This window comes from Mastacembelus armatus, chromosome 10, assembly GCF_900324485.2.
Source record: "Mastacembelus armatus chromosome 10, fMasArm1.2, whole genome shotgun sequence".
NCBI classification, from domain to species: domain Eukaryota; kingdom Metazoa; phylum Chordata; class Actinopteri; order Synbranchiformes; family Mastacembelidae; genus Mastacembelus; species Mastacembelus armatus.
Genome location: NC_046642.1, coordinates 8,711,532 through 8,736,515, shown reverse-complemented (window position 1 = coordinate 8,736,515; position 24,984 = coordinate 8,711,532). Strand labels below are relative to the sequence as shown.

General features: G+C 38.6%; 1 protein-coding gene and 1 long non-coding RNA gene across 3 annotated transcripts in view; one reads left to right on the top strand and one right to left on the bottom strand.

The window, feature by feature from the left end:
• Window positions 1-24,454, bottom strand: part of tnmd (tenomodulin) — a 45,898-nt gene extending 21,444 nt beyond the window's left edge. Inside the window, exons 1-2 of one of the 2 annotated variants that reach the window (XM_026330924.2) lie at window positions 24,211-24,454; window positions 19,690-19,824 (exon numbers count right to left, since the gene is read on the bottom strand). In XM_026330924.2, the coding sequence (XP_026186709.1) occupies window positions 19,690-19,824; window positions 24,211-24,258 (183 nt within the window). In that variant the 5' untranslated portion in view covers window positions 24,259-24,454. The remainder of the gene's footprint in view (window positions 1-19,689; window positions 19,825-24,210) is intronic. The other variant, XM_026330923.2, reaches the window with a different exon arrangement.
• LOC113144699 (uncharacterized) lies at window positions 913-24,497 on the top strand. The gene is made up of 3 exons (XR_003297186.1): window positions 913-1,034; window positions 24,223-24,324; window positions 24,480-24,497. It is a non-coding gene; the product is annotated as an uncharacterized LOC113144699 (long non-coding RNA).
• Window positions 24,498-24,984: the final 487 nt, after the last annotated feature.

Sequence of the window (24,984 nt, the reverse complement as noted above, 5' to 3'; positions counted from 1 at the left end):
TTTTAACGAAAAAAGGACCAAAAATCGAGCACAAAGAAATTGAGAAGGAGGGTTTAGTGCACTGTACCCACCTTTTGCATGCATCCTTTTGTTCATGCACATGCACTTTAACATATAAATAATTATGAATATATTATTAATATATACTTAATAAGGACTCATGTTATTTTTATTTAGCAACTTTCTTTATAAACTATTCTTAGTGAGGGCTTTACTCTTAGCCTGTCTTGTCTTTGTTAATATGGCTGGCCACTTTTTGAAAGTCTGCATAATTTTCTAAAAACAAATTTCATTATTTCCGGGATTTGACATTTTCAAAATTCAAAAGAGTTTCCTGTCAACATGTGAAGTTTTCTTCTGTGAGTATAAGCAACAGCCTCTAATCTGAAGTGCAGTACTCACTCCCTGTTGTCTCACCAGTGTTACAACTTCTGACAGCATACTGTAGTGCAGAAACAACTCGCAGGAGTAAGAGCAGTTAGTTCATAAGAAAGCAAACCAGCAACCAACAACAGTACAATGATGTTGGATGATGTTATTTTTCAAAACTGAGCTCCTCATGTACACGCTCATCTAAAGGTTACATAGCAAACAACACAGTACACTGAATACATATCGATTGCCAGAAAAACATTACTGCGAAGCAAACCTTGTTATTTATTCGAAAAAGTGTCACTATGTCCGATAACCCTTCGGAGCAACTTGCCTTTTGTCACATCACATGATCCGTTAGTGCTGTGTAGTATGAGACAAAGAATACAGATAACCACAGCTAGAAAAACATTCAAACCCAGGGGTGTGAGGCGATCTGTGCGGAAGTATTCACAGAGAATGCTCTGTTATTTCCTCTGTTCAAGGTTTCTGTCTGAAGTGGTTCTTAACAACCTCCACATAGATAGTTTCAAACAGACTCTTGGTGAAAGGAGTAGAATGAGAAGCGGCAGCCGCAGCCAGACCTGCAGATTGTTTGTACGAATGGGTTCTTGTGTGGTGCCTGAGGACATCAAGCAAAGGTCACATAGTTGTTGTTACAGGTGAGTGGGTCACAGTTGGTACTGTATGTGTGTATATGTGTGTGGGCAGAAAGCATGTGCAAATGTGCATTTATGGAGGATGTGGCCGTGGGAATGAGAGAGATGAGCTGATGACAATATGTCCTCTTAGTTGTCCTTGAGGGTTAGGAGATAGAGGCTCCAGTCAGGCGGAACTGGATGCCTGTCACTCATGGCAGGGTGGTGATGGCGGTGGGAGGCATAGGGGAGAAAAGGTGGTGCGAGGGCTGCACAGTGAACTGAGCCTCCTGGGAGCCATAGGCAGACCTGATAGATAGAGGTGGGCAGCAGCTCAGTCATACCAACGAACACTGTGTCCTTTAGGTTTTAGTCCTTTTGAAATCCTTGCTGGTGTTAGAACAACTTGTAGCTTCAAATTCAGTTTGACAGAATTTGTCCAAAATCTCTTAGGGCATAAAATCAGAAATCAACAGCACTGGTCATTATGTTTTCTGTCTGCCAAGTCACAGTAGTGTTTGAAAATATTCTCTAGCAATGCATTGAGTTTGTTTTTTCCTGTATTTCCTATACTATCTGCCATTACAATACAGTATCTACTCAAATGAACCATGATGCAACTTTATAATTGTTAGATTTAGGAAAAGATGATTTGTTAAATACAGAAAAATTCAAAAGTGACTTGGTGTCAAAGTCCTGTGTTTGCAATTAATTAAGGCAGCAATTATTTTTCTCAGCAAATCGTAATTGGCTAAAAAAAAAATTAGGTTACTGAATATAATTTCATGGAGACAGGGTTGCAAAGCTTAAAAAATTCAGTGAGTGGTGTCTGATCTACAGTCTTGTTTAGGTTATAGTTAACTTAAAACTAGAAACTTAAGGAAAGACATTAAAAACACTGAACAGCTAGTGAACATAGGCTCTTCACAGTGGACTAAAAGACTGAGAGTCAACACTGTCACACTGCCTCTTGACTAGAAACGTTCTTCAGTAAATGCTGGTATGGTTACAAGAGGTTTCTTGTCAGGAAAACAAGGTAACAAGTGTAATTGTTTATCTTGTGAGAACTTTAATTATAAAATACTGTCTTTGCATTAATTTTGATATAATATTGCAGGTTTGTTTAAACTGGAATTTCTGTAAAAATATTGCTTGATTGTGCATTTTCATTTCTATTTTGCTGCTTAGTCTCAGGATCCTGGTATTTTTAATGGTGGTTCAATGTCAAAAAGAGTTACTGGCATGCTTGTATAAAACAGGCAGTTTTTTTAGATTTTTGAGACTGATTTTGCCTTCTATATTGAATTATTTTGTGTTTTGTGACAGTAATTTAAATTATAGGATGTACACACCCGTGTTTAATAGTGTTTCACATGTGGTTAGTGAGACCAACATTTTTCACATTTGAATCACATTTTGTGGCTTTAACAGTTGGGTGAGAGCAGCTTTAAATACACTGTGAACAGAACACTTAGCCATATTTGATCAGAAGAACTTAACATTTATTAATATGTGCATGTTTTTTAGATTTTTCTGTTGCACTGACTAGAGCAGATAGTCATGCTGTCTGGGTGCTGAGTTGCTCAGTTTGATGCCTCCTCTGCATTGTTGCATGACAGCAGTTGAATTGTTGTTTGGATAATGTCAAACTAATCAAGACTCCAGACATTTAAGGTTTGTTTTGTTGCCATTTATGCATATTTTATCTGTCTGACACTGTCCAGGATTTACATCTGTCAAGCATTATTATTGGCTAGTGCTTTGCAGTGAAATCTTGCTCTAGTACAAGTGTCAGGTGTCTTATAAATGAACTGCAGATGCAGAAATGAGGAAAAACACCTCTTTGTCTCCCAGGTATAAGTTTTTTTTTTTTTTTTTTAAATTGAAGAGCTTAAACTTAGAACAGCTGGGAGTAAAAAAAATAGACAGTTGATCACCTCTGCTTTGACTTCAGTGATGCAGCAGAAGCAGTTCTTTCTCTGTTTCCCGTTTTCTTGTCCTACTAGAGACTGTACCAGACTTACTTTCAGAGCTCAAGTCTCCTCACATGGGTAGTCACATGAGAACGACTAATGTCTCCCAAGTACTCTGGCTACACTGTGCTTGGCAGTGTTGTTTTTATTAGTGTTTCATATTCTCAGGAGTAAAAATGGAACATCTCTGTTAGACACATTGGAAATTGCCACTGCAGCAGCGTAACCTTTTGCAAATACAAGCTGATGCAGTTTCTGCTAGTATAATTGATATGCCCCTAGAATAATGACAAAGAAATTCAAACACACTGAGGTTTTCATTAGAAACACAAGAAAATTAAAGGTAGTGAATAGAAACCTGAGAGGAGAATTCTTGGCAACGTAACACATTAAGCTGAGAAAAGAGACGGAGCTGGTTCCTATGGAGATATTACTTGTATATGAGAGTCTCCAGGGTAAAACAATTACATCCGGTATATATTTCCCCTCCATACACGTTCTGTGTGTGTGTGTGTGTGTGTGTGTGTGTGTGTGTGTGTGTGTGTGTGTGTGTGTGTGTGTGTGTGTGTGTGTGTGTGTGTGTGTGTGTGTGTGTGTGTGTGTGTGTGTGTGTGTGTGTGTATGTATGTGTGTGAGGGTGTGTATGTATGTGTGTGTGCTATGCTATTATACACTGTGTTTTTCAGCATTTTCATGGATGTGTTTATGTCTTGCAAGGTGATTTTTAACTGATTTCATCTATAAAAGATGAGGAAAAAAGAGGGAGAGATGGAGAGAAACAGACAGAGTCAGTGATCTGATTGTGAGGTGTCTTGAGACTATGGGGATTATACTTGTGGACGCTGATTACCAAGCCTGTCAACCCCAAGGCCAGGAGAATTTGGATAAATGAAGTAGGAATGCTCTGCGGCTGCCAAACACGCACAGGCTGCTGTTTGGTGATGCCTGCAGAATACAGACAGCTGGTTCTGGACAGGCGCCAGCTCAGAAAATTCAATTTAGAAAATACTGGTCAGTCACTAATGCGTCATCAACTTAGTCGGTACAGGGTAAAATGAGCCCACTGGCAGTGCATGACATCAATCTCACTAAAGACAACCTGACACAGAGCAGATTACAGCACGATGCAACATGTTGCAAACTGTGAGTACAGTATGTGGCTGTACAGCAGCCATTTTATTACAACACTGCATCTTTTTATTTTAACATCCTTGTCGAAATTTGCTTTTACATACATAAATATTAAAAATTAAAATGATTTCGTTCTGTAAATTGATCACATAAGCAAATCCAGATAAACATACAAATTAAACAATCACTCCCAACAAAAACAGTAGGACTGTCCAAACCATCCATCCATTATCTATACCCAGTTATTCCTTAACCAGGGTCACGGGGATCTGCTGGCGCCTATCCCAGCTCTCTTTCAGGTGGAAGGCAGGGGTACACCCTGGACAGGTCACCACTCCATCACAGGGCCACATAGAGACAAACAAAGACAGACAACCTCACACTCACACAATTTAAAGTCACCAATCAACCTAACATGCATGTTTTTGGACTGTGGAAGAAAACCGGAGTAACCGGAGTAAACCCAAGCAAGCACAGGGAGAACATGCAAACTCCACACAGAAAGGCCGGGTTGCGAACCCACAACCTTCGAACTGTGAGGCAACAGTGCATATGATGCTGCCCTGGCCAAACCAGTTGTAGATTACAACATATAGCACCAAATAAGCAATACAACATTCACTTGTCATGACTAAAGCATTATTAAACTTTTTATGGATATGTTTGGGCAACATTTTTAGTCAAAACGTAACAGATCAGACTTAGCACTGATGGTGCTGTACAACCACCATCCACCTGAACATCTCCTTGTGACCCTAACCAGTCAGTGATTAAATTGATGAATGTAAAATAAACACATTTTGTCTCATGTCACTATTTTTCTGTACTATGTCAGACCAAATCTCTCCGATCTGTCAGTGCCTAAACATAACCATATGCTGCAGTCACTACAAACAGTTATTCTACTGCAAAATCTGATATCTAGGCAGAAAACAAATGTCTAGTCAATGCACATTTCACTGATACAGTAAATATGAACATTTTCTCAAAATGCCAAATACAATAGCTGGTTTGCACTGAACTGATAATAAAGACGATGAATTTTACATCTCTAATAAAATTTACAAAAAGGTCTGAGAAATTGATTTAGTAGTTAAAGGTTTCATTAGATATTACAAAAATGGATGTAACTATTAGATTAACATTGGTCACAGAAAGTGAAGTTACCAACATTTTATTTAATGTAATTCTTCCATGTTTATGTTTAGTCACTAAAGTATGTGTAACATTCAGATTAGCAATTACTGAGCTTTCTTGGCTGCAAATTCAGAGAAATTTCAGCCTCTATAATTCCAAAGCATACAGTCTCAACTTTTGCCTGGAAGCTGTAAGTATGTGCCCAGTCAGTGTGTAATGAAAGGACACAAAGTTGGATTCTAAATATAAACATTAGTAAGGCACTGAAACATTTCTGCATTATAATTAGCACTAGTCATTTCAGTGGTTTGGGTATATTTGGAGGTAAATAGCTGTCTAGGAGCAATTAAGGAACAGCACCCAAGTTTGCACCCTCTTTTTATCTTCAGGATGTTCTATCAGCAGGTCCAAATAGAACCAGCAGATGCTCAATGCAAATCGATTTAGGAAGTTACTACTCACTAGACTCACTTAAAAAAAAATAATGTAAACCCTATTTCAATCTTGCTTAAATGTATGATCTTGCTGCACATTTGAGCTTGAACTCCTGCATTTTTGTGGTTTCTTAATATGTTTTTGGAAGCAAGACAAAAATCACCATCTGTGTATGTGGTTTACATAAGTATTAAATGAAAAGCTAAATCTAGGTTGGCGTGGGGTTAAAGTGCGTTTGGGAATTCACGCAAGCAATTACTTTCGGCATCAATTTAATGTTAAAATGTTTTACAGCTGCAAATGCCAAGGGCCAGTTAAGGCAAAAGCTAAGGTCATTAGCCTTTCAAAGAACAAGTCAGAATGTTTCAAGCTGCAAAAGCTTAATGGAGCATTCTTCTTAAACCACATTAACACTGGTAAAACAAACAGCTACTGGCAGTACACCTCCCTTCTGAACTAATCTAATTTTTTGATACTGTGGGGTTTTTTGTTTTTTTTTTGTTTTTTTTTTATTCCAGTACATTTCTTGCCAACACATAGACAGTGTGAAGTCACTCTCAGATATTTCCAGCAGAGATTGAGTGCAGTTTATTCACAGAAACATTTATGACCACCTAAAACATCAATGATAAAGGTCAGATTTTGGAGAATCGCAAAAGCTTCTTTTTAGACTCTCAGGTTTGCACTCAGTGCCCAGTAATTGTATAAATCCACCATAGACAAGGAAAAGGTATAAAATTCCTTGCTGACAGAAACCTCAACTGACCAGAATGTAATGCAGCCACAGGTTAAAAAAAAGTGCATTTACCAAAAAGTGAATTATGACATTTCATTACAAGAAACACTCCTGAGTTGTCTGAAACATCAGAAACCAATCCTACTCAACAGTGTGTCCAAATGGAACAGTGATATTTTTTTTTTTTTTTTTTTTTGTTTGTTTTAAATGCGCAACAGGCTGGAAAAACATATCACTGTAAGTCCATCAACAGCATCCTTGGAGAAAATCAAATGCTTATCTGGACAAAGTGAAAATGCTCGACTTTGACAAGCTAATGAATTTGAGTCTTCTGCCCTTAATCACATTGGTATCAGGTAGGTGTTGTATAGCACAGATGGCCATCAGTGAAGAATCAGTTTTGTAATATATAATATAATAATAGTGCAACAGTTTGGAAAATTATTTGCATTATCTGTATGGATCAAACACCAGAAGGCGCTTATATTAAAGAAACGGGGGAAGAAATGGGTCAGTCTCTCATGAAAGACATCCATAGTGGTGGTTGTTCTCATCCAAATAGTGACAGAAATAGTTGTGTTAAATAAGTAAGAAAACTAGAGAAACACATTCAGTTGTTCAGCTGGCCAGCCATGAATTCTGTATTCTTGGTATCAGAAAGTGGCAGAAATGATTGGACTGAACCAGGTTAGCTGTTCCCTCCTGCTGCTGGTCTTTATGCCAAGCTAATCTAACTGCATCCTTACTCTAATATTTAATGTGGCATCAGTCGTCTCATTTAACTGTCAAAATGCATAAGCTAATAAGCAAACCAATAAACTACTCCAGGCAGATTGAATGTTATTAACCCATTAAATGGCCACTGGCAATTGTTATCCCATTCATGACCATGCTTTACTAGGGGAAGCTGTGCATACCGAAGAAAGTGCATATCATCCCTATGTATTATGATTAGGTGACCTCTAGCAGCCAAGGATGCAGTAAGTATGACAAGAGCTACAGTCACTGCTGGTTGATTAAAGTGTGACACAATCCAAGTGGGACAGCAGCTGGAGTGGAAGGGTTGGTGCCAAACACAGGATGCAGTTGTTTTTGTCCTGTTTCAAACTGATCAATACTGCCACTGTTTTTATTTTAGTTAGTCGTCATTTAAACCAAACCAAGTTGGTGACTATTCCTTAGAGGGAAAATCTTGCACGCACGCACGCACGCACGCACGCACGCACGCACGCACGCACGCACGCACACACGCACGCACACACACACACACACACACAGAGAAAAGAATTCCTTGGCTGTTTTTCTGTTTTCAGCCAGAGGTTCAGTAAGAATGTTTTCTGTAGAGCTCTTTATAGGCTAAAAAAGTGGAGGGAAGAGGAAATAATGCTTTTTTTTATAAACAAAAACCACTTACCAAATAAAAAGGTTCTTGCAGTAACACCTTTTTTGTCAGGGATAATGGTGCGTGGAAGTATCTGAGGGCTTGTGGAATATATGAGCACATTTGTGCAGTAACTCAAGTGGAATTTCGGCAGAACTCACAGACTATCATACCTTTTCTGCTTTATTTTCATTGCGGAAATCAATTCATTGCAGAGCCTCTGAATCTTGAATGTAGCCTACCTCTCTTGTGTCAACCTGCTCATACCTGAAAGGGGTGTAATGACCCACTTTCTCTCCTTGTCCCCCAGCGACTTTGCCACTTTACCACATTTGACCACCTTGCTGTGGTCGACTACAGTCTGCAGCTGCTGTTAATTTACAGGAGCACTGTGCACCCCTTTTTCAGCTCTGAAGCATATATGACTAATCACACCAGTCATTTTAAACAACTTGAGCTCTCTCTGGCAATAAATCACCTTGATACGTGGTGCTCTGCCCATAATAGAGCTGCATTCAGGAGGGAGGAGGGTAGGGAGAACTTTGGGAGCTATTCCATACTTTTGGTCAACACACTGTTTGAAACAAACTCAGGGACTGGGACATATTGTTATTCGATGTTGTTTGTTACTGTGATCTCAGTAGTCGGAGTGAAAACAAAGAGTTGTATTTCAGCTCTGAGAATATGATGTTTACTTACTTTACTTTTTTTTTTTTTTTTACTAAATGTTTTTTTTTTTTTTTTCTTATCTTATTTGCAGTTTTAAAACATTCATAACATGTACTGTGTAATATAAATATGGCACCGAGGATAGAAAAGATATGTGTAGAGACAAGTGACACCAGCCTTACTCAGGATGCAAATGAAATGATGTTGCATTTTTAACTGATGTTTGATCAGCTTTTAAGATTTTTACATTTTTAGCCAAACCCAGGATAAAAATATTGTTTTTTTTTTTCTTTACCTCAGTAACACAGAGAAAAAGGAGCTTCCAGCATGTCCAAGAGTGTATTTTTTTTTTTTTTATCTTTACCTGCCAACAGTAAACGAGAACACAGGGACTTCACATGGTGTTATTAACAAAGATGGTGTTAAAGCACCTTTTGGGGACATGACAAATGATGCAACATTCCACAAACCAACATGAGAAAGAAAAGTCTTTCATAGTATCCAACAACCAGTATAAAGCAGTAAAAAATGAAGTTAAACAACACAAAGGCCTTGGCGATGATTGTTGTGCCATTTTATTTATTTATTTTTTTCCCCTGTCATTGTTCCATGTTGCGTCTTTCCTTTATGCCTGTCCCTGCCAAGTAACCACTGTGCTGAGCTGAAGAACAATCTGCTCCTTGTCAGGAGCGCTGAATGAATCCTGTTGCTTATTGTTGAGGTGAACACGTTATTTGAATACGACCAATCTTCTGTAATAAAAGGGCTGTTGTGGTTTATGAAATATTCATCAAAGGTATCCCCTGGAGACTTGGGTGCATTCAGATGCGTATCTTAGAAACTGAAAGAGACTTCAACAGACAGAAGACTGCAAGCAGTGCCTGCAAGCTTCTGAACTTTAAGGCATGTAGTCACAAGAGGCGTGACCTCTATAGTGAATATTTCTCCTTGCCGCTCTGCTGGCTTTAAACCATTCCATCTCCTAATAAATCAACAGCAGCACTATCTGGGATCCAGCAGCTAAGTGGCATTTAAGAAACAGCTTGTGAGAGCTGTAGAGCTGCAATTTAGATCATTTAGACGCAAGGCAATAATTTGGCCAGATGAACGGCATTAACAGCAACCAGAAAGTTTTTAAGCCACTGAAGAAAAAAAAAAAAAAAAAAAAAAGTCCAAGTAGCATTTTGTTAAAAGTCAATGAAGGCTGAACATCTTAGAGTTCAGAAGGGCAAAAATGCTTTCCATTTGCTCAGATTCACTCAATATTGAGGATGTGACATATTTAAATTCACTGGCAAATTACCAACAGATGACAATAGATAGTTGCCTTGCTATTTATCAGTAGTGCATATATTTGTGTGCCAACTTGTGCATAAAAAATGTGCATGGAAAGCAATAAAAGGCAGTGTACAATCAGCTTACTGCAAAAATGTCAGGTTACCGTTTCTGCTACGAATACCAATAACAGCAGCTTCAGCAGACATCTATGGTTTAGTCATGATCATCAAAGTTTGAATTCCTACAGCAGCATGACCACCTCTTTTTTTATGATCACAACACAGTGGATGTTCCGCCGAACCGCAAGTACCCCCCACCACAACTTCACCTGTGCCTTATAGCATACAGAACAAGTGAGCTGTGCCTATAACAAGGCAGGCTGTTAGAACAATTCCTAACAAAGCTGCTGGGAGACACACAGGCTCATAATTGTTCAAACATTGTTTACACCACACTTCTGCCTTGAAGACACAATAAAACAGGGAGTGATGGTCCTATGCAGAGATACTGGGCTATCACACTGGGACTGTGGGTACTGATGAGAAGCTTTTGGTCTGTTGCCATGGCCCTTGTGTGGGCTGCATGTCAGTGCTAGTCTGCCCTCCTTTTTAATAACACTGAAAAATGCTTTGAAGACCCACTGGGGGAACACAACACATTATGTTCCCACTGGTATGGGCCTGTGATTTTACTGCTTAACTTAACATTGTCTCATGAGATTAAAAAAAAAAACAAACTCCAAAGCATCATCTTTTGACTCCGTTTTTTTTAATCACTATTTATTATCAAACCTATACAGTCCGTCATGGTCAGCCACTGATGAAAGAGATGCAAATCAAGCGCTCCGAAAGTACAAATTAATGCTTTTCAGTATTTTTGCCAGTGGCATGGAGCAGAAAATTAAGAGAACAGCCAGTGTAATGTTTTCTCTTCGAATGAAATAAATGAGAAGGCTGTCTGTCAGTGCCATGTGGGATAAGAATGTTTGTTTTAAATAGAAACATTAAGCGCGAGACAGTGTCATTTCCATTATCAACCTATTTGTGTTCACTTTAGGTCAAGTGTTGGACTTACTGACAATTTGCTTGGAGACTAATTGAGTAGTTTTTGCAGTGACTAGTGTTGACAACTTATTAATTACAGAGACATTTACTATATTTTTTTAACTGGGCAGCTGTACTGTTTGGTGGACCTTTGACAACATAAGATCGTTTCAATCTAGATCAGGATAAATCCCTGAATGTCATTTACAGTAAATCAGAGCTGAGGCTGATTCCAAGGTTGCTAGTCAGTTTGTGAGAGCCTGTTAACTGAGCTAATACACATGGTGTATTTCGGAGGGGTGTTTTATCCTGCAGGTGATGCAGGGACTTGACAATAACAAGTCACCCAAATTAAATGACAGTTCTTATCTGTTGTTTGGCAATGCCCTCTCAAAAAACCATTGTAAACAGGATAACAGGACATAGCTTCTCTGTGCTTTCTAAAACAATATAAATCATCAGTTTTATGATGTGACTGCGCTGTTATTGTGTGGTCAGGTTTAGGGAGAGCAATTAGGGCTTAAGTGAAAAGAAATACTAAATATTTTCTTTGTTTTTGTGAAACTGGATCCTTTTTTTATATGCAGGCATCCTCATTCTATGATGTCACCAGACTTCTTCCTTTGCTCCTGTCATAATTATTATGATGACATTGAGATTTACCACAGAAACATATGTCATTTTAAAGTGCCTAAACCTAATGTGCTTTCTTGATCACAGATGTTTGGAAAAATCAGTATCTAAATAGCTTTGCTAAAACACCACTGCGATAGTGTAAGCTGAGTGAGGCGATCACAGGGTTAATTTAGCCTCTAGGACATTAGATGAAAACAGGTACAAATACCAATACATTGGGGAAGAGGACAAGGATCAGTAGTTAGAGCATCAGTGACCTTTGGATTCAGCTTGCAGGTGCTGGTCTGATGGCAGGATTTTTTTTTTTTTTTCATTTCAGGTACATACTGTAATAAATATTTGAAACCTGTAATTGTTACAGCAACAAAATAAGTGAATGAAAGAATGGATTGCCATTTTGCATTTATAAATTTGTAAAGTCATATAGCATATCTTATGTGTTGATGTTAATTTAGTTACATTTTTAAACAAAATTAATATTGTAGATATCTTGTCTCTCAGTAGGAATGAATTTTGATATTAATATATAGTGTATGACAGCATTGTTGTTAATTAAACACTGCAACATTTCACCCAGGCTATTATTTGTTCCTGCCAGACAGCTAATGAGCCCCACATTATCTCAGTGAGAGACAAAAGCCCAGAGGATACACTGTACTTTAAAGGAATCTGAGACCCCTGGAGTTAACTGGTTAGAAGAAAGCTGTGTTTCCAAAATTATACGTCTTTGCTCCCACCGGGAAGAGGAACAGAAAAATCAAAACAATCATCATCCTCTTCCTCCATTTAACATGATTTAGTCGTCTTCCATTTCATCCATCCATGTTGTAGCTGCTCATGCAGGTCGGTGGGGCAGTTCTGTTGCCCCCATGAATACCAGGAATAGGTTCTTGACGAGCTTTATCACCATCAGCTGACAAAGTGAAGAACATTTTCTGGGTAAATGAGACACAGCGGCCAAGCAGCCGCTGTCATCCATCATACTTATGGTGATAAGTGCAGGATAACTACACATCCGGTATGAAAGGAAAAAAAACATGAATACTTCTGTGTATTAGACTTATTTTAATATGACAGATTTTAAATCTTAGGTGACTCTTTAAAATACTTGATCATCAAAAATCATGACAACACACTGCATATCAACCAACGTGGACACACTTTGCCAGTATGTTAAATAGGATCTTACACGGTGTTGAGCCACCTGAACCACATCACAGGCCCCCTGCTAGACCCTCGGCAGGTTGGCGGATGATTCTGTCAACATGGGACTGCACTACATCCCGCAACACCTTGACTTCTAAGGGACATACGCGAGGATTCTGTTTATGGACTCAGTGTTCAACACTGTCATCCCTGAAATCCACCACCAGAAGCTCACCCGGTTCACAGTGCCTGCCTCTACCTGTCAATGGATTACCAGCTTTCTGGCTGACAGGAGGCAGCAGGTGAGGCTGGGAACCATCACATCCAGGACCCGTACCATCACCACTGACGCCCCCATGGGTGTGTTCTCCCTCTACACTAATGAGTGCACATCAGAAACCCTTCTGTGAAGCTCCTGAAGTTTGCAGATGACACCCCAGTCATTTTTTCTTATGCAGGACAGTGATGAATTCGCATACCGGCAGGAAGTGGAACAGCTGGTCCACTGGTGCAGTCAGAACCATCTGGAGCTGAACCCGCTCAAGACTGTGGAGATAATAGTGGACTTCAGCAAACCCCTCCACTCTCTCCATCCTCAGCACCACAGTGTCTGGTCAGGCCAGGAAACGGGGAAGGAGCATCTCTACATACATTCTGTCTTTCCTTGACTATAATGTCCTTTTAATTTTTTCAAACTCTTACATGTGAAGCCAAAGTGATACCAGAATAAAGTCACAGTGGGTCAGCCCATTAACAACCTTGTACAGTGTTAGCATGTAGCTTTTGTGACTTATTCTATGGCGTCATAACATCTGGAATGAATATCTCATTAATGAGGTTCATTGCTGCTCTAAAACCTAAGTTTCATGGCTTACTTTGCTCATTTCCTGTGTAAACACTTGAAGTTTCACTGATGACACTTTCCTTTACTGTGTTATTTTCTGCAGTTTTTCATGTTTATTTCATCAATCTAAAAACAGCCTAAACAAGCCTGGCAGGTCTAGATGCATGCCATTAAAATGAGCTAACTTTTGGAGCTGCCACAAGTTCTCATTTTCTCACATTTAAAAAAAGGCTAATCAACTGAGGTTATTTTACATGAAGTGTTAGACTGAACACCACACAGAGACCTGCAAGGATAATTTAGATGCCACTTCTCTGCTGACATATTGAGCAAGGTGACTAATGGGGCAAACTCACAAAAAGTCAATGCAACCTTTTAATTGCTGACAGATATATAGCAGGCTGCAGTGACACAGCCATTTTTCAGAATAGTGGTTGCTGCATTTCCCAAATCATGATTCATCAGAGTATATAAAAGGATAGTAGCAAAGTTTCTGATCTGCACAGAGGACAGATGAACTGAGTATTTCCAGTTTGCTGTTCAATTCTTTGCCTCAGCATTGTGGTTGTGAATGCACATTGAGGCTATAGGCAGTGTAGACTGGGAGAGTGAAAGTGGATGTGAAAGCTCAATCACATTTTAAATTGTACACCAGAGTAGAGGAGTCTAGTTGGCAGTCACACTGGTGAGACAGAAAGGGGAGAGAAACACAGTCTGAAAAAGTAAAAAAAATACAAAAAACGTGAGCATTTGTGTCTGTTTACCCACCGCACTGTACGTAAAACATGATGTGGTGGTGGGTTGGCAGTAATTTAGTAAAGATAATTAAGATGATAATCTTTCCTATATATCTATATTATTCTGTCTTTAAAAAAAGAAAGTCAGACAAACTAAAATGCTGTACGTACAATAAGTAGCTCCTGGTGGGATTTGCAGCACTGTCACGCTCTCTGTAGCAGTCAGTGTTTCAGAAGAAGGCAATGTGCCACCACCACCATGAAGCCTTCCTATACCTCAGGCACTCCACTGGCAACAATTTAAAACAACTCTCTTTTGTTTTTCCTGGTCTGCACCCCCCCCTTCCTGGCTCTTCCCCATGTAGAAGGCATAATGCATCATCTTAGGAGCGAGCCTGCAGCGGCCTAATTTAACAGCCACTGGTGGACACCGGTCTGCTAATGAATGAATGAGTCTGACGTGTAAAATCAGAAAAGATTACAGACTGAGGAGTAAGCATCCCAAAAGGTCCTGCCAAACCAGCTGTTGAGATAAGCCCTGTTGCCTCCCCAGAATAATAATTCTTCCACACGAGACTGAGTAAACAAACAGTGTGAGGAAAAGTTAGTAGTGTCTTTTTTTTATTCCTGGAGACAAACTAAGAAAAAGAGCATCTGCATGACAGGAAAATAGAATCATATCATGATTAGATCTTGTGTCTCCCTCCCCTGTTGCATGTTGACCTCTGGACAATAAGGGGACTGTCAGGTGTACACAGCTGACGAACGATAAATAAACAAGGGGGGCCCCGGCCTTGAAAAGCCACACGCCTGTGACCGGTAGAAAAGCAGCAGGTGCAGCAGTGTTCATTAAAGAAGCTGGTCCTGACAGTGAGGCCTTTAAGAGGCCATCAGGAGCGACAACCAGCAGCTACCTTGGGACTGCAGAGGGAAAGGCATCAAGGTGAGCTATGCAATTTCAGCTTGAATAATGGAGCACTTTCCTCAGGTCTGATATTCATGTATTTCACAGGCAGTTTTGCCATACAGCCCAACAGCACCTGTGAGCTATTCAAGGTTTCCCAGGAAAAACGAGTTTACAGTGTCTGCAGGTTCACAATTACTATGTGCCTGGCTGCTAGTTTGCAGATAATCTCACTCAAAGTGGTTCATGAATTAAAAATGGCACCAAATACACCAAAGCTAATGATATGAAAATTTTGATTTTGGATGCAGGACACTACAAATATTACACATTATACAACATCAATATTAAATAACATAACATTAGATTAGATTCTTTTTTTTTTTTTTTTTCTTGTGAAATGATTTTTAAAAATAAGTTTGTCAAGTCAAAATTACTCTTACTTTACTGTTGAATTTACCAGCCATATTCCATTTTCATGGAGTTGCTGATGTAAACTGGTAATAACAGAGGATTAATTTACAAGGAGGCAAAATCCCCTTGTGAGACTTGTGGCCCAGAACAATAATGAGCACATAGTAAACAGAAATTTGCCGTAAGCCAAAAGAGAATGCACAGACACCTTATCTACACAACAAAACACACAAAGCACACTGATACATACACATACACACAGAAGCACAACCACGCCCTCACATACACACACAGATATACACACAGGCAGAAAAATGTTGGCAAAGTATCTTCCCCAGGCCTCTGTAACAACATATGTTTGCAGGTAATTAAAAGAAGATCCCAAGCGGTTATCATGTCATATTGAAATACAATACACAGAGCAAATTACCTTTCTGTGGTTATTTATACAAAGCTGGGTGCATGAGGTCATATTACTTTGGTGAACTCTGAGAAGAGGAGAAGTGCTCATGGCTGAAGTCCTGCTGTGGTTTTGACTTCTAATTAGAAAGCTAAGGTCAAAGCTCTATGTAGTATATGATATATAGTGTGTAATGTGTGCATGTTAATATTATTGTTGAGTGATACTATTAAGATAATTGCTTGTGATGTTACTATGTAAGTTACACTATTGACTGAGGGCAGCCACATGCAAAAAGTGATTTTTAAGAGCAGGACCGCGTTTGTTTTCAGTGTTTTTAGTAATTCAATTTAAGTCTGCATTAAGTTGCCTTTGTCATCCTCAAAGCTGTGGATTCTCAGATTTGTCAATTTTGGTTCATTTTAAAGCATTCATCTGAGAGTAGCTTATCCACTGTATTAAAATTAAACACCATCCCATTCAACACCAGCTGCTAAGTAACATTCGACTACTTCCTAGGGTGCTCCACCACCCTTTTCATTGGGCTCTTTTATTTAAAAAAAAGATGTGAGCCTAACAGCTAGTTTGCACATCTCAGATATTCAGAATCTGCCAAAACAGCTGGAGGTAATAACAGATTTCAAACTGAGAGGAGAGCACATCTTTCTTCAAACTTGTTTTTCACTTTTGAATCTGTTCCTGCACACTGTCACACATCAAGTGTTCCAACGTACACAACCAAATGCATTGTTTGTACCAACCCTCTGCACCCTTAGTGATGACCGGAAATATTTTACGCACAAACTGATGTCAGAAAAACACATGAAAAATAAATAACAAACCCTTGTATTCTGTAACTATACTAGCTTAAGGGTGTGCCGGGTTTAGGCATAAAAACAACCAGGAAAGTCTTACTGTCCACTGGGGAGCTGTGTCACTTGAATGTATACATGCTGTAATATGTTTTATGCCCACTATAATATGACCTGAAATGGACTAATTGAAAAATTACTTTGTCAAGTTAATCAAGTAAAGTGGACACTGACAGTAACGTATGTTCCTGTAGTTCTCTGAGGATAGACAATTACCCCTCTATTCTACATATGTCATATGTGTTTTAAATATCTATTGATCTTTTGACATAACAGGCTGTAAACATAACAGTGTTATGTTTCTGTGTATAACAAATTTAATATTCGCTCTTTTTTTGTGTGTCCAAAACTAAAACACTAGAAAGATGCAAAAAAGCTCTATGCATTGCAACTAACTGCATGATTCAGTGATAATTATAATTTGATGCATTATTTAACATGACAGTATTGATTATTGTAGCCTTAAAGGGTCTTTGAGTCAACTGGGGGAACAGGGCATTCATGTGACTAATTTAAAATATATCATGGTTATATAAGTTGCTAAATTACCCACTGTTTAGCCTCTGTTTAGTTCACATTCTTTGGCTTCTTATGAAACTGCAAGGGGGAAGAGACCATTGACAAAGGCTGGCAGTCAAACTCAAACTGCTGTCATGCATGCACAGTGGCTGCGTACATGATGCACCACCGTAACCTTTTTGGCTTTCCAGGCACCCTAAGAGCTTTTTATTTGTGATAACCTCATCTTTCTGCTGGTGTTAGTGTGACCCATCATATCCTGTGACCTGCAGTAGTGCATTGTGTGTGTAACACATTAGAGATTGGTTTAAGGTATATTCACTGAATGATAGAGTGGGTTCAGTATTATTTTCATTGTGTTGTGTTTTGGCTTCTATAGTTTCTGCAGCTGCAGCACAGCTCCCTAGTGAGAAACAAACTGAGAAAAAAGGAAAAATGAGTGAGGATACAGTTAATGAATGCCACAAAGCAGTGGCAAAATATGTGGTGAAAGCTGTACAACCTTCAGCACAGCAGAATGTTCGTGGCTTTGGCTTGATGGTTAATTACCATAGTTTCTATTAGTGTCACTGTCATGCTAGTCTTGTAATTGGTCTATAATCACAATTAAAAAGACTTTTTTTGTTTTTAACAGAAAAAGTTGGATTCTAGTTGTTTTCTGTTACACAAATTTGTCTTGTGTTGCGGAATGAAAAACAGTACGATTTCTTCTAAACTTGCAAACTACTTAAATAGATTTGATATTGGATTCAGAACTGGTTTCAGATTTGATAAAATACTATTGAACCACATCCCTAGATACTCTATATGTTTGAGACCAGATGCTCTATACGTTAGATGACTTTGGTTTATCACCAGAACGCCAGAAATCCCACACAACTATTTCCTAAAATGTCTGATGTTCACTCCCTTTGGCTGTGCTCTGCCACCCATAGTCTATACATGTGGGTGTCAGGATTATCTGGTGAGTCAAGAAGCGCCCTGCTGTGTTGCATCTAACACCCGTTCACCAAACAAGATGCTGGCTGCCACATTAATGCAAGAGAACTAATCCATCCCTCCATCTTCCTATCTAGTGCCAATCAAACCATCTCCTAACCTTCATAGAAGTCCCCAGATAGTTTCGCTGAGGATTCATATCTGAGTTTTACGATTCTACTGTGGCAGAGGGAGCTTCTATCCCATCTGACAGACAGGTGATTCTGCTTTGAAGTGCCTCTATCTCACTCACTGATGCAGAGGCCAAAGAATGAGCCTCCCCTGCAAGACCCCATTAAAGCAAAACCCAGGGTCCCCAGGTTTGATATTCATTGCTTGGGCAACCTCTGCCATCAACACATTTTGTGCCACGTGAGAATGATCACAGCTTATTAAAGTGGAAATAATGACTGCTCTACCCCCGGCATGAAAGATTTAACAAGGACAAACTGAGATGGCTCAAAGGTGATTCACATCCATGTTGAAAGTAGAGAATGTGGACAATAATGTCTACACAGGAAGTGCAGATAAACCATGGTTAACCTGAGCGTAGAAGGGACTGTCGACAATTGAAATTTGTATCTTAATGGAAGCAGAAATAGGAGAACAGGGCAGAGGGTGTTCTAAATTAATGTTTATTAGCCATAACAAAGATGTTGGTGTAACAGCAAGCGACATCCTGCACGGTACATTTCCCTCTGTTCACCTCATGGCATTTACAGTACACACAAAGCAGATTTATGCATTTGGGTTTGAAATATATGTGCTAATTTTTAACCATCATTTCATTTTAATCAGTCCCTCTGATTGCAAACTGTGCTCAGAAGAGCGTCCAATTTATGGATGTGAAATTATTGATGTATTTTTGCTTCTAGCTTGGTTAAATTAGCCTTTTTGGGCCCTTGGAAAAATCAGGGTAAAGGAGGAGAGTGAAAATGTTTTCCATCAATTGGGATTGAATTGGATTTTGCAAGATGAATTGCCAGGACAAGAGTTTATCCCAATTACATTGCCAAGAGGTTTCAGTCCTGCTGCAGCCACTCTGGTCAATTGCAATAGGGTCAGCTTTGAGATATCAAGGTCTGTCATTGTGTGATGTTTACAATGTGTGCACAAAGTAGATAAATGCAACAGGCCACCATTTGCAACAGTAGAAAGTGGTTTGTGGTTTTGTCCAAGAAATTCATGAAATTAGACATCTGACAGCTGTCTCTTCCACAGCCCTTTTAATCTTGTTGAACACAATACAGAGTGCAGAAACTGCCTTTGGCTTTTTGTGTGGCCATCCATTTTCATTGTGTATTTTTTCCATTTGATGTGACCTATATGAGTTGTTGATGTATCAACTCAGTGTGTCTTTCATCTGTCTGATCAAGACTACACTTAGCACAGACAGTGGAAATAAGTCTGATGATGGGAAAACAGTGAGGTGATATTTGGTCTTACCTTTCCCAGACTGGGGCTCCACAGATACCTCAGGCTGAAAACGCACAGAGCCAAAACAAGGAAGATCAGAGCTACAATCAGAGCCACTCGCTGGTAGATATGGTACTTGGCCTTCTTCTCTTTTCCCACTTCAACCTGCAAACAGCATAGGTTTAATATTATGTTTGCAAATATGAATATGGCCGAAAGACTATTACAGTATGCCTAACTAATAAGCAGGTGCTTAAAAGAAATGTTTGATATTTTGGGAAATATGTTTATTTGTTTCGTTGCTGAGAGTTAGATGGTATCTAAGTAGCTTATCAGACCAGAAAACAGCTAGCCTGAGTTCATCTAAAGGTAACAAAATCTGTCTTTGTTTAACATTTTGTGATCATTAATCACCTAACTCCTACTGAGTGTTTTTACAATTTTTGAAATGTTTGTACAGATTAAATTAAGCTAAATATGACAACTTACATTTGTGAGCTTTATACATGTTGCTAGATGGATTACCTTTGGATACAGCCATGCTTACTGCTAAGGTAAAATAATTTGCTGCTGTGGTAGCTTTATATCTGATTGTGTAGGAGATTGTCCTCCCATAAGACATACATCCCTATAGGTTGTGCAAGCAGCTCATTATGACCCATGGATATGTCTTCTTGTTAGGTGACCTCTAGAGCCCATAGTAATTATGATGGGAGCAAAGGCACAAAGTCCAGTGACATTGGAACGCCACAGTTTCAAATTGACAGTCAATATTGTTTCTTTAATTCATGACCATTCTACAGCCTTTACTGCATGTTTATGACTCTGACTTTCTGCCTTCCTTTGCCCTTGGCTATCACTATGGTGACTTTTTCTTCTCTTTGTCTCGATGGAGTCATATCTTCCTGTTGGTGCAGCTTGTCCATCTGGCCTTGTGTTTTCTGATTTAATGATGTCTGACTGGTTTGATACTTCATCTCTACCACAACAAGCATTTCTCATAAGATCCTGAGTTGCTGAAGCTGTTTGAGACTAATTTGTCCCAAAATGGCACATCGAACTGCTTGTATCCTGGTTGTATTTGAAGGCAGGGATATACGATCTTTATGGTTATTTACATTGGAGAATATAATGGTAGGAGCTGAAGTTTTTGGAAGTGTTTCTCCACATTTTGACTTTTCTATTTGAAACTTTTTTAAAAGTTCAATATTAGCAGTAATGAAATATAGCGTTCAATAATATGTTGTCATTAGTGTGTAACAGTTGTATTTTCTTAATCTTAGAATGAGCCTTTTAAATCTACATAAAAGTGGGTCTCCTTTCACAGAGGCAGCCATGTTGTGCTACCATGTTTCTACAGTAGCCCAGTATGGACAAACCAAATGCTGGCTCTAGACGAAATTGTGGTTTGCTGTAAAGGTGATGGCCAGAGGGATGCATTCTTCAGTCTCACTAGATGCTGCTAAAACATTTTACACATTGCACCTTTAAGTGATTTCTTCAGTGTAACCTATCACAGAAAAAAGACACCCACATAATGATCTTGTACAGTAGGTTTATTTTACCATCAACACTTTTATTTATTTCAACTCCGTTTCTGAAAAATGCTTTTCAACCATTCATTTTGGCACAGTGGATGCTGAAAATACTACAATACCCATGAGGCCTGGCTGCCTCCTAGATGAGAAGAAGCAAGTCAGAGGTGTGAATCAGAGTTGTAGTGAATTCAGAACACTTTATTGTTGAATGTGAGAACAAAACATGCTGCCTGAGATGGCAGATTCATCCATAACTGTTCCAGAACTCAAATGGGAATTGATTTGAAATTGTGTTTCAGTTTTCGCAACAGTGCAATCTTTAGCTCTCACCCACTGTTAGTGGTGCAAGAGCTGTAACACAGATTGAGGCTCTGTGATTGGATGTATCTTGCCAAAATAACTTTTCCCTGAAATTTTTAGGTACACTGGCTGGCACACATAAAATGTGCCTACCCTTAGGGGTTCACATTTTCTTTTCTCTTCTTTCACATATCATTATGTAGTAGCAAAGATAGAAATAGAAACTGAAAGGAAGATCTTTACAGGACAAGAAAACAATTGAACTGCAGTAATGTTTACAGTACAACTAATGCAACTTATTTGTTGTGGTTTATTATAATCTTTATTATTATATATTAAAATCATAAATGTGTTCAGTAACTTAGATATATACAGGGTGCTGTGTAGATTAAGTATTTTTAAGTATGATTAATTATTATTGCATGAATGCATGGAATTGTGTGTATTATGATTTTGTGTAGTCACAATGTGTACATGTCCTGCATATGTTGCTATCGGCTTAATGCATTTTTGAGATGTTTTACTATGATTTTAAGATTGACTCTTGGGAGATTAGCCTTGAGCTAAAAAAATCCAAACAAACAAATAAACAAAAGCAAAACCAATATAAGAGTATTGATGTTCCCATCTCCCTCTAAGCAAGATAGTCTATGAGCACATTTCCCAAAATGTCCAACTGCTTTAATTTATCATTTCCATGTTTCATTATTTTCAGTTTTCCCTTTTAATCAAAAGAGATGGCATTTGATTTGGCCAAACTGCAAAATATATCCTCCAGTGAGGCACTGATGACAGAAATATAACCATCACTATGTCAAGCACAGGGAAGAAAGGACTGCTACAAGTTCCACAGGAAGGTTACATTTATTAAACTTTTGCTCAAATTAAAACTCTGCCTGCTGTATTCTATTCCCCAAGCTTAAGGCCACAAATTAATAAAGACAGGCTTTTGTTCCAGTAGGGAGAAAATGAAAGCTTCTCATTCACACTGGGCCACTTTGAAAGGTCTCAGAGGGCAACAGAAAAGCAGATATGTAAAAAAAATAAATAAATAAGGAACCAACTTCAATTAGCAAAATTGGTGTTGCTTATCTTATGTCCTTTAAAATGATGATAAAGCAGCTTTGGTTTTCTATTGTGACTGAGATTGTTACAGTATTTAAGCTGCAGTAGATGGAACAGCACTTTTAACACAATGACTTCTTCATATAATATATGAGAATTGTTTTTAGAACGACAGTTTTTTTTAGGTTTCAGTGACCTTTGGACTTTTAAAGTGTTAAAATAATTGTCCAGAATAGTCTTGAATATTATATTCATATATTTTATCTTTCCTTTTTATTATTTTAACAATGCAGTGTGTAGGTGGCATGACTGGTGGAAATATGGCTTAGCATTCATCGCAGAGAGTTACTGGTTAATGGTTGAATTTCTGGTATAGCACAATGACTTGAAGAAGGACAGATGACACATTATTCAAGATAGATAGATTTCATACTACAGCCTTACTTTTAATTAATTCTACTTTTACTCTACTCTTCACTTTTCATTTTACATATGGGAGACAGTAACCACCAAAAATGTGAGGGACATCAAAGTACTGTACATTCCTGAGGCATGATGAAAAACAGAGGGCCACAATCAGAGCCAGAAATTCCTTACTTTAAGAAAATTTCTGAGGGAAGGAAAAAAAAAAAAGACTCTCTTGTGGCAGGTTGCATAAGCAGTGGAAACTGAACTAGAGGACAAACCTCTCGCTGCTTCTACTTTGACTATCGAATACTCAGAGGAAGAAGGTGGGATTGAGAGACAGAAAAAAATAACGGCAGGGATGGAGACAGAGTGAGCAGCAGTCTGAGTGTGTAGCATCCGCCAACTAGTGTTTAAAGGTTTAAGGAGTTCAGAATCAGCCAGGCAATTCCTCTTGAGCTTTGTGAGGAGGAGTGCCTGGAGCCCCCTGCTGTTATCGTGTAAGGAAAGAGCACTTCCTCAAGAAAACCACAGAAAAAGCACAGAAGTAGCCCAAATAACCAACAAGCTTAGGCAGTGGTTTATCACACTGGGGCACACACATATAAGCATTAAAATTTTTATGAAAACTATTCTGAAATAAGAAGCCACAGGTGATTTCTTAATCATCATCATTCTCCATCCATCCCTTACTATGTATTTATGATGAGTATCTGCTGGAACAGTTGCCTGGGCACTGAAAGAGTTTACTTTTTCACATTTCATGGTGTATATTTGAATGCTGCTTGCTTGTGAGAAGCAAAGATATTATAGATATAAAGCAAATACAATTGTTCAGGAGAGACAGAATATGAGATTGGAAATAAAAGAAGGAAGCTGAGGTGAAAAGCCAAAAGAAATTAGATGGAAAAATTACTATTCTAAGAAAACTCATATCACTCGGCAGGAGATCAAGCAGCACTGCTTTTTGATTTCAAAAAAGGCAAAGGACGTTTGACATATTTTACTTAAAGCTTACACTTTCATATCACAGGATTTTCTTCATGTTTAAACCAGTACTGCTGCCACCTACAATTAATTTACTGAGTTGTAAAATAGTAAAGGTTTTCTTGACAGTGCATTGCCCTAAAACTCATCCTAGTATATTTAAAAAGACAATAAATGATGCAATTGGTGTTAAATTGATTGTGGTGTGAATTTAAATGCAATATATCAAACCCAATAGTAACAAAAATGGACTCACATCTTTCCACAGAATCTGTTGGCTACTGGACTGACTGCTAGTCTCCATGATGCAAGTCCTTAGGAGGGATCTTTCCAATCTTCTTAGCTGCAGAAAATACCAAGGCTCTGCAAGGTAAAGAGTCCCAGCTTCATTCCTTTCCTGTAATTTGGGAGTGTGCTGAAGGGGAGGGAAGTTTCAGATGGAGTGGAATTACTGAAACATTTGTAATACCCATTAAAAGAAAGGCAGATGTCTCTCCTGCCTGCCTGTCTGCTCACATTTCAAAGGTACAAAGCCACAACTGGATTCAGACTGAAAGACAAGCCCTCTGTTGAATAAATTACATACTATACTTGGATAAAAATACAGTGATGGCTCACAGCTTCCAAAAGATTCCAGCTTGGACTACAAAAACTCTGCAGGTGAAAAAAATTATGAATTGTCTCTACATAGTGCAGATGTGGATCTTTTCAGTTCTATTTTCACAACTATCAAAACAATTTCAAATCCTGTACCTTCCTTCTGCTTTTGTTCCTCCACCTGTCAGCCTGCACACTCAACAACAAACAGATACAGCAAACAAGAGTTGAAATGGCTGAATAGAAGCACACTGGAAGAACTGACCTTTCCAAAATGAGGAGAATTTGCATGTGCACACAAACGGAAATAAAAGAGAAATGAAGCTAAGTCTGTAATTTGAGGACAGTAGTTTAATGATACCGTTCATGTTTTAAGACATATAAAATTACTCTGCTTGAAATAATCATTATAAAATTTGAATTGGTTTTCCCA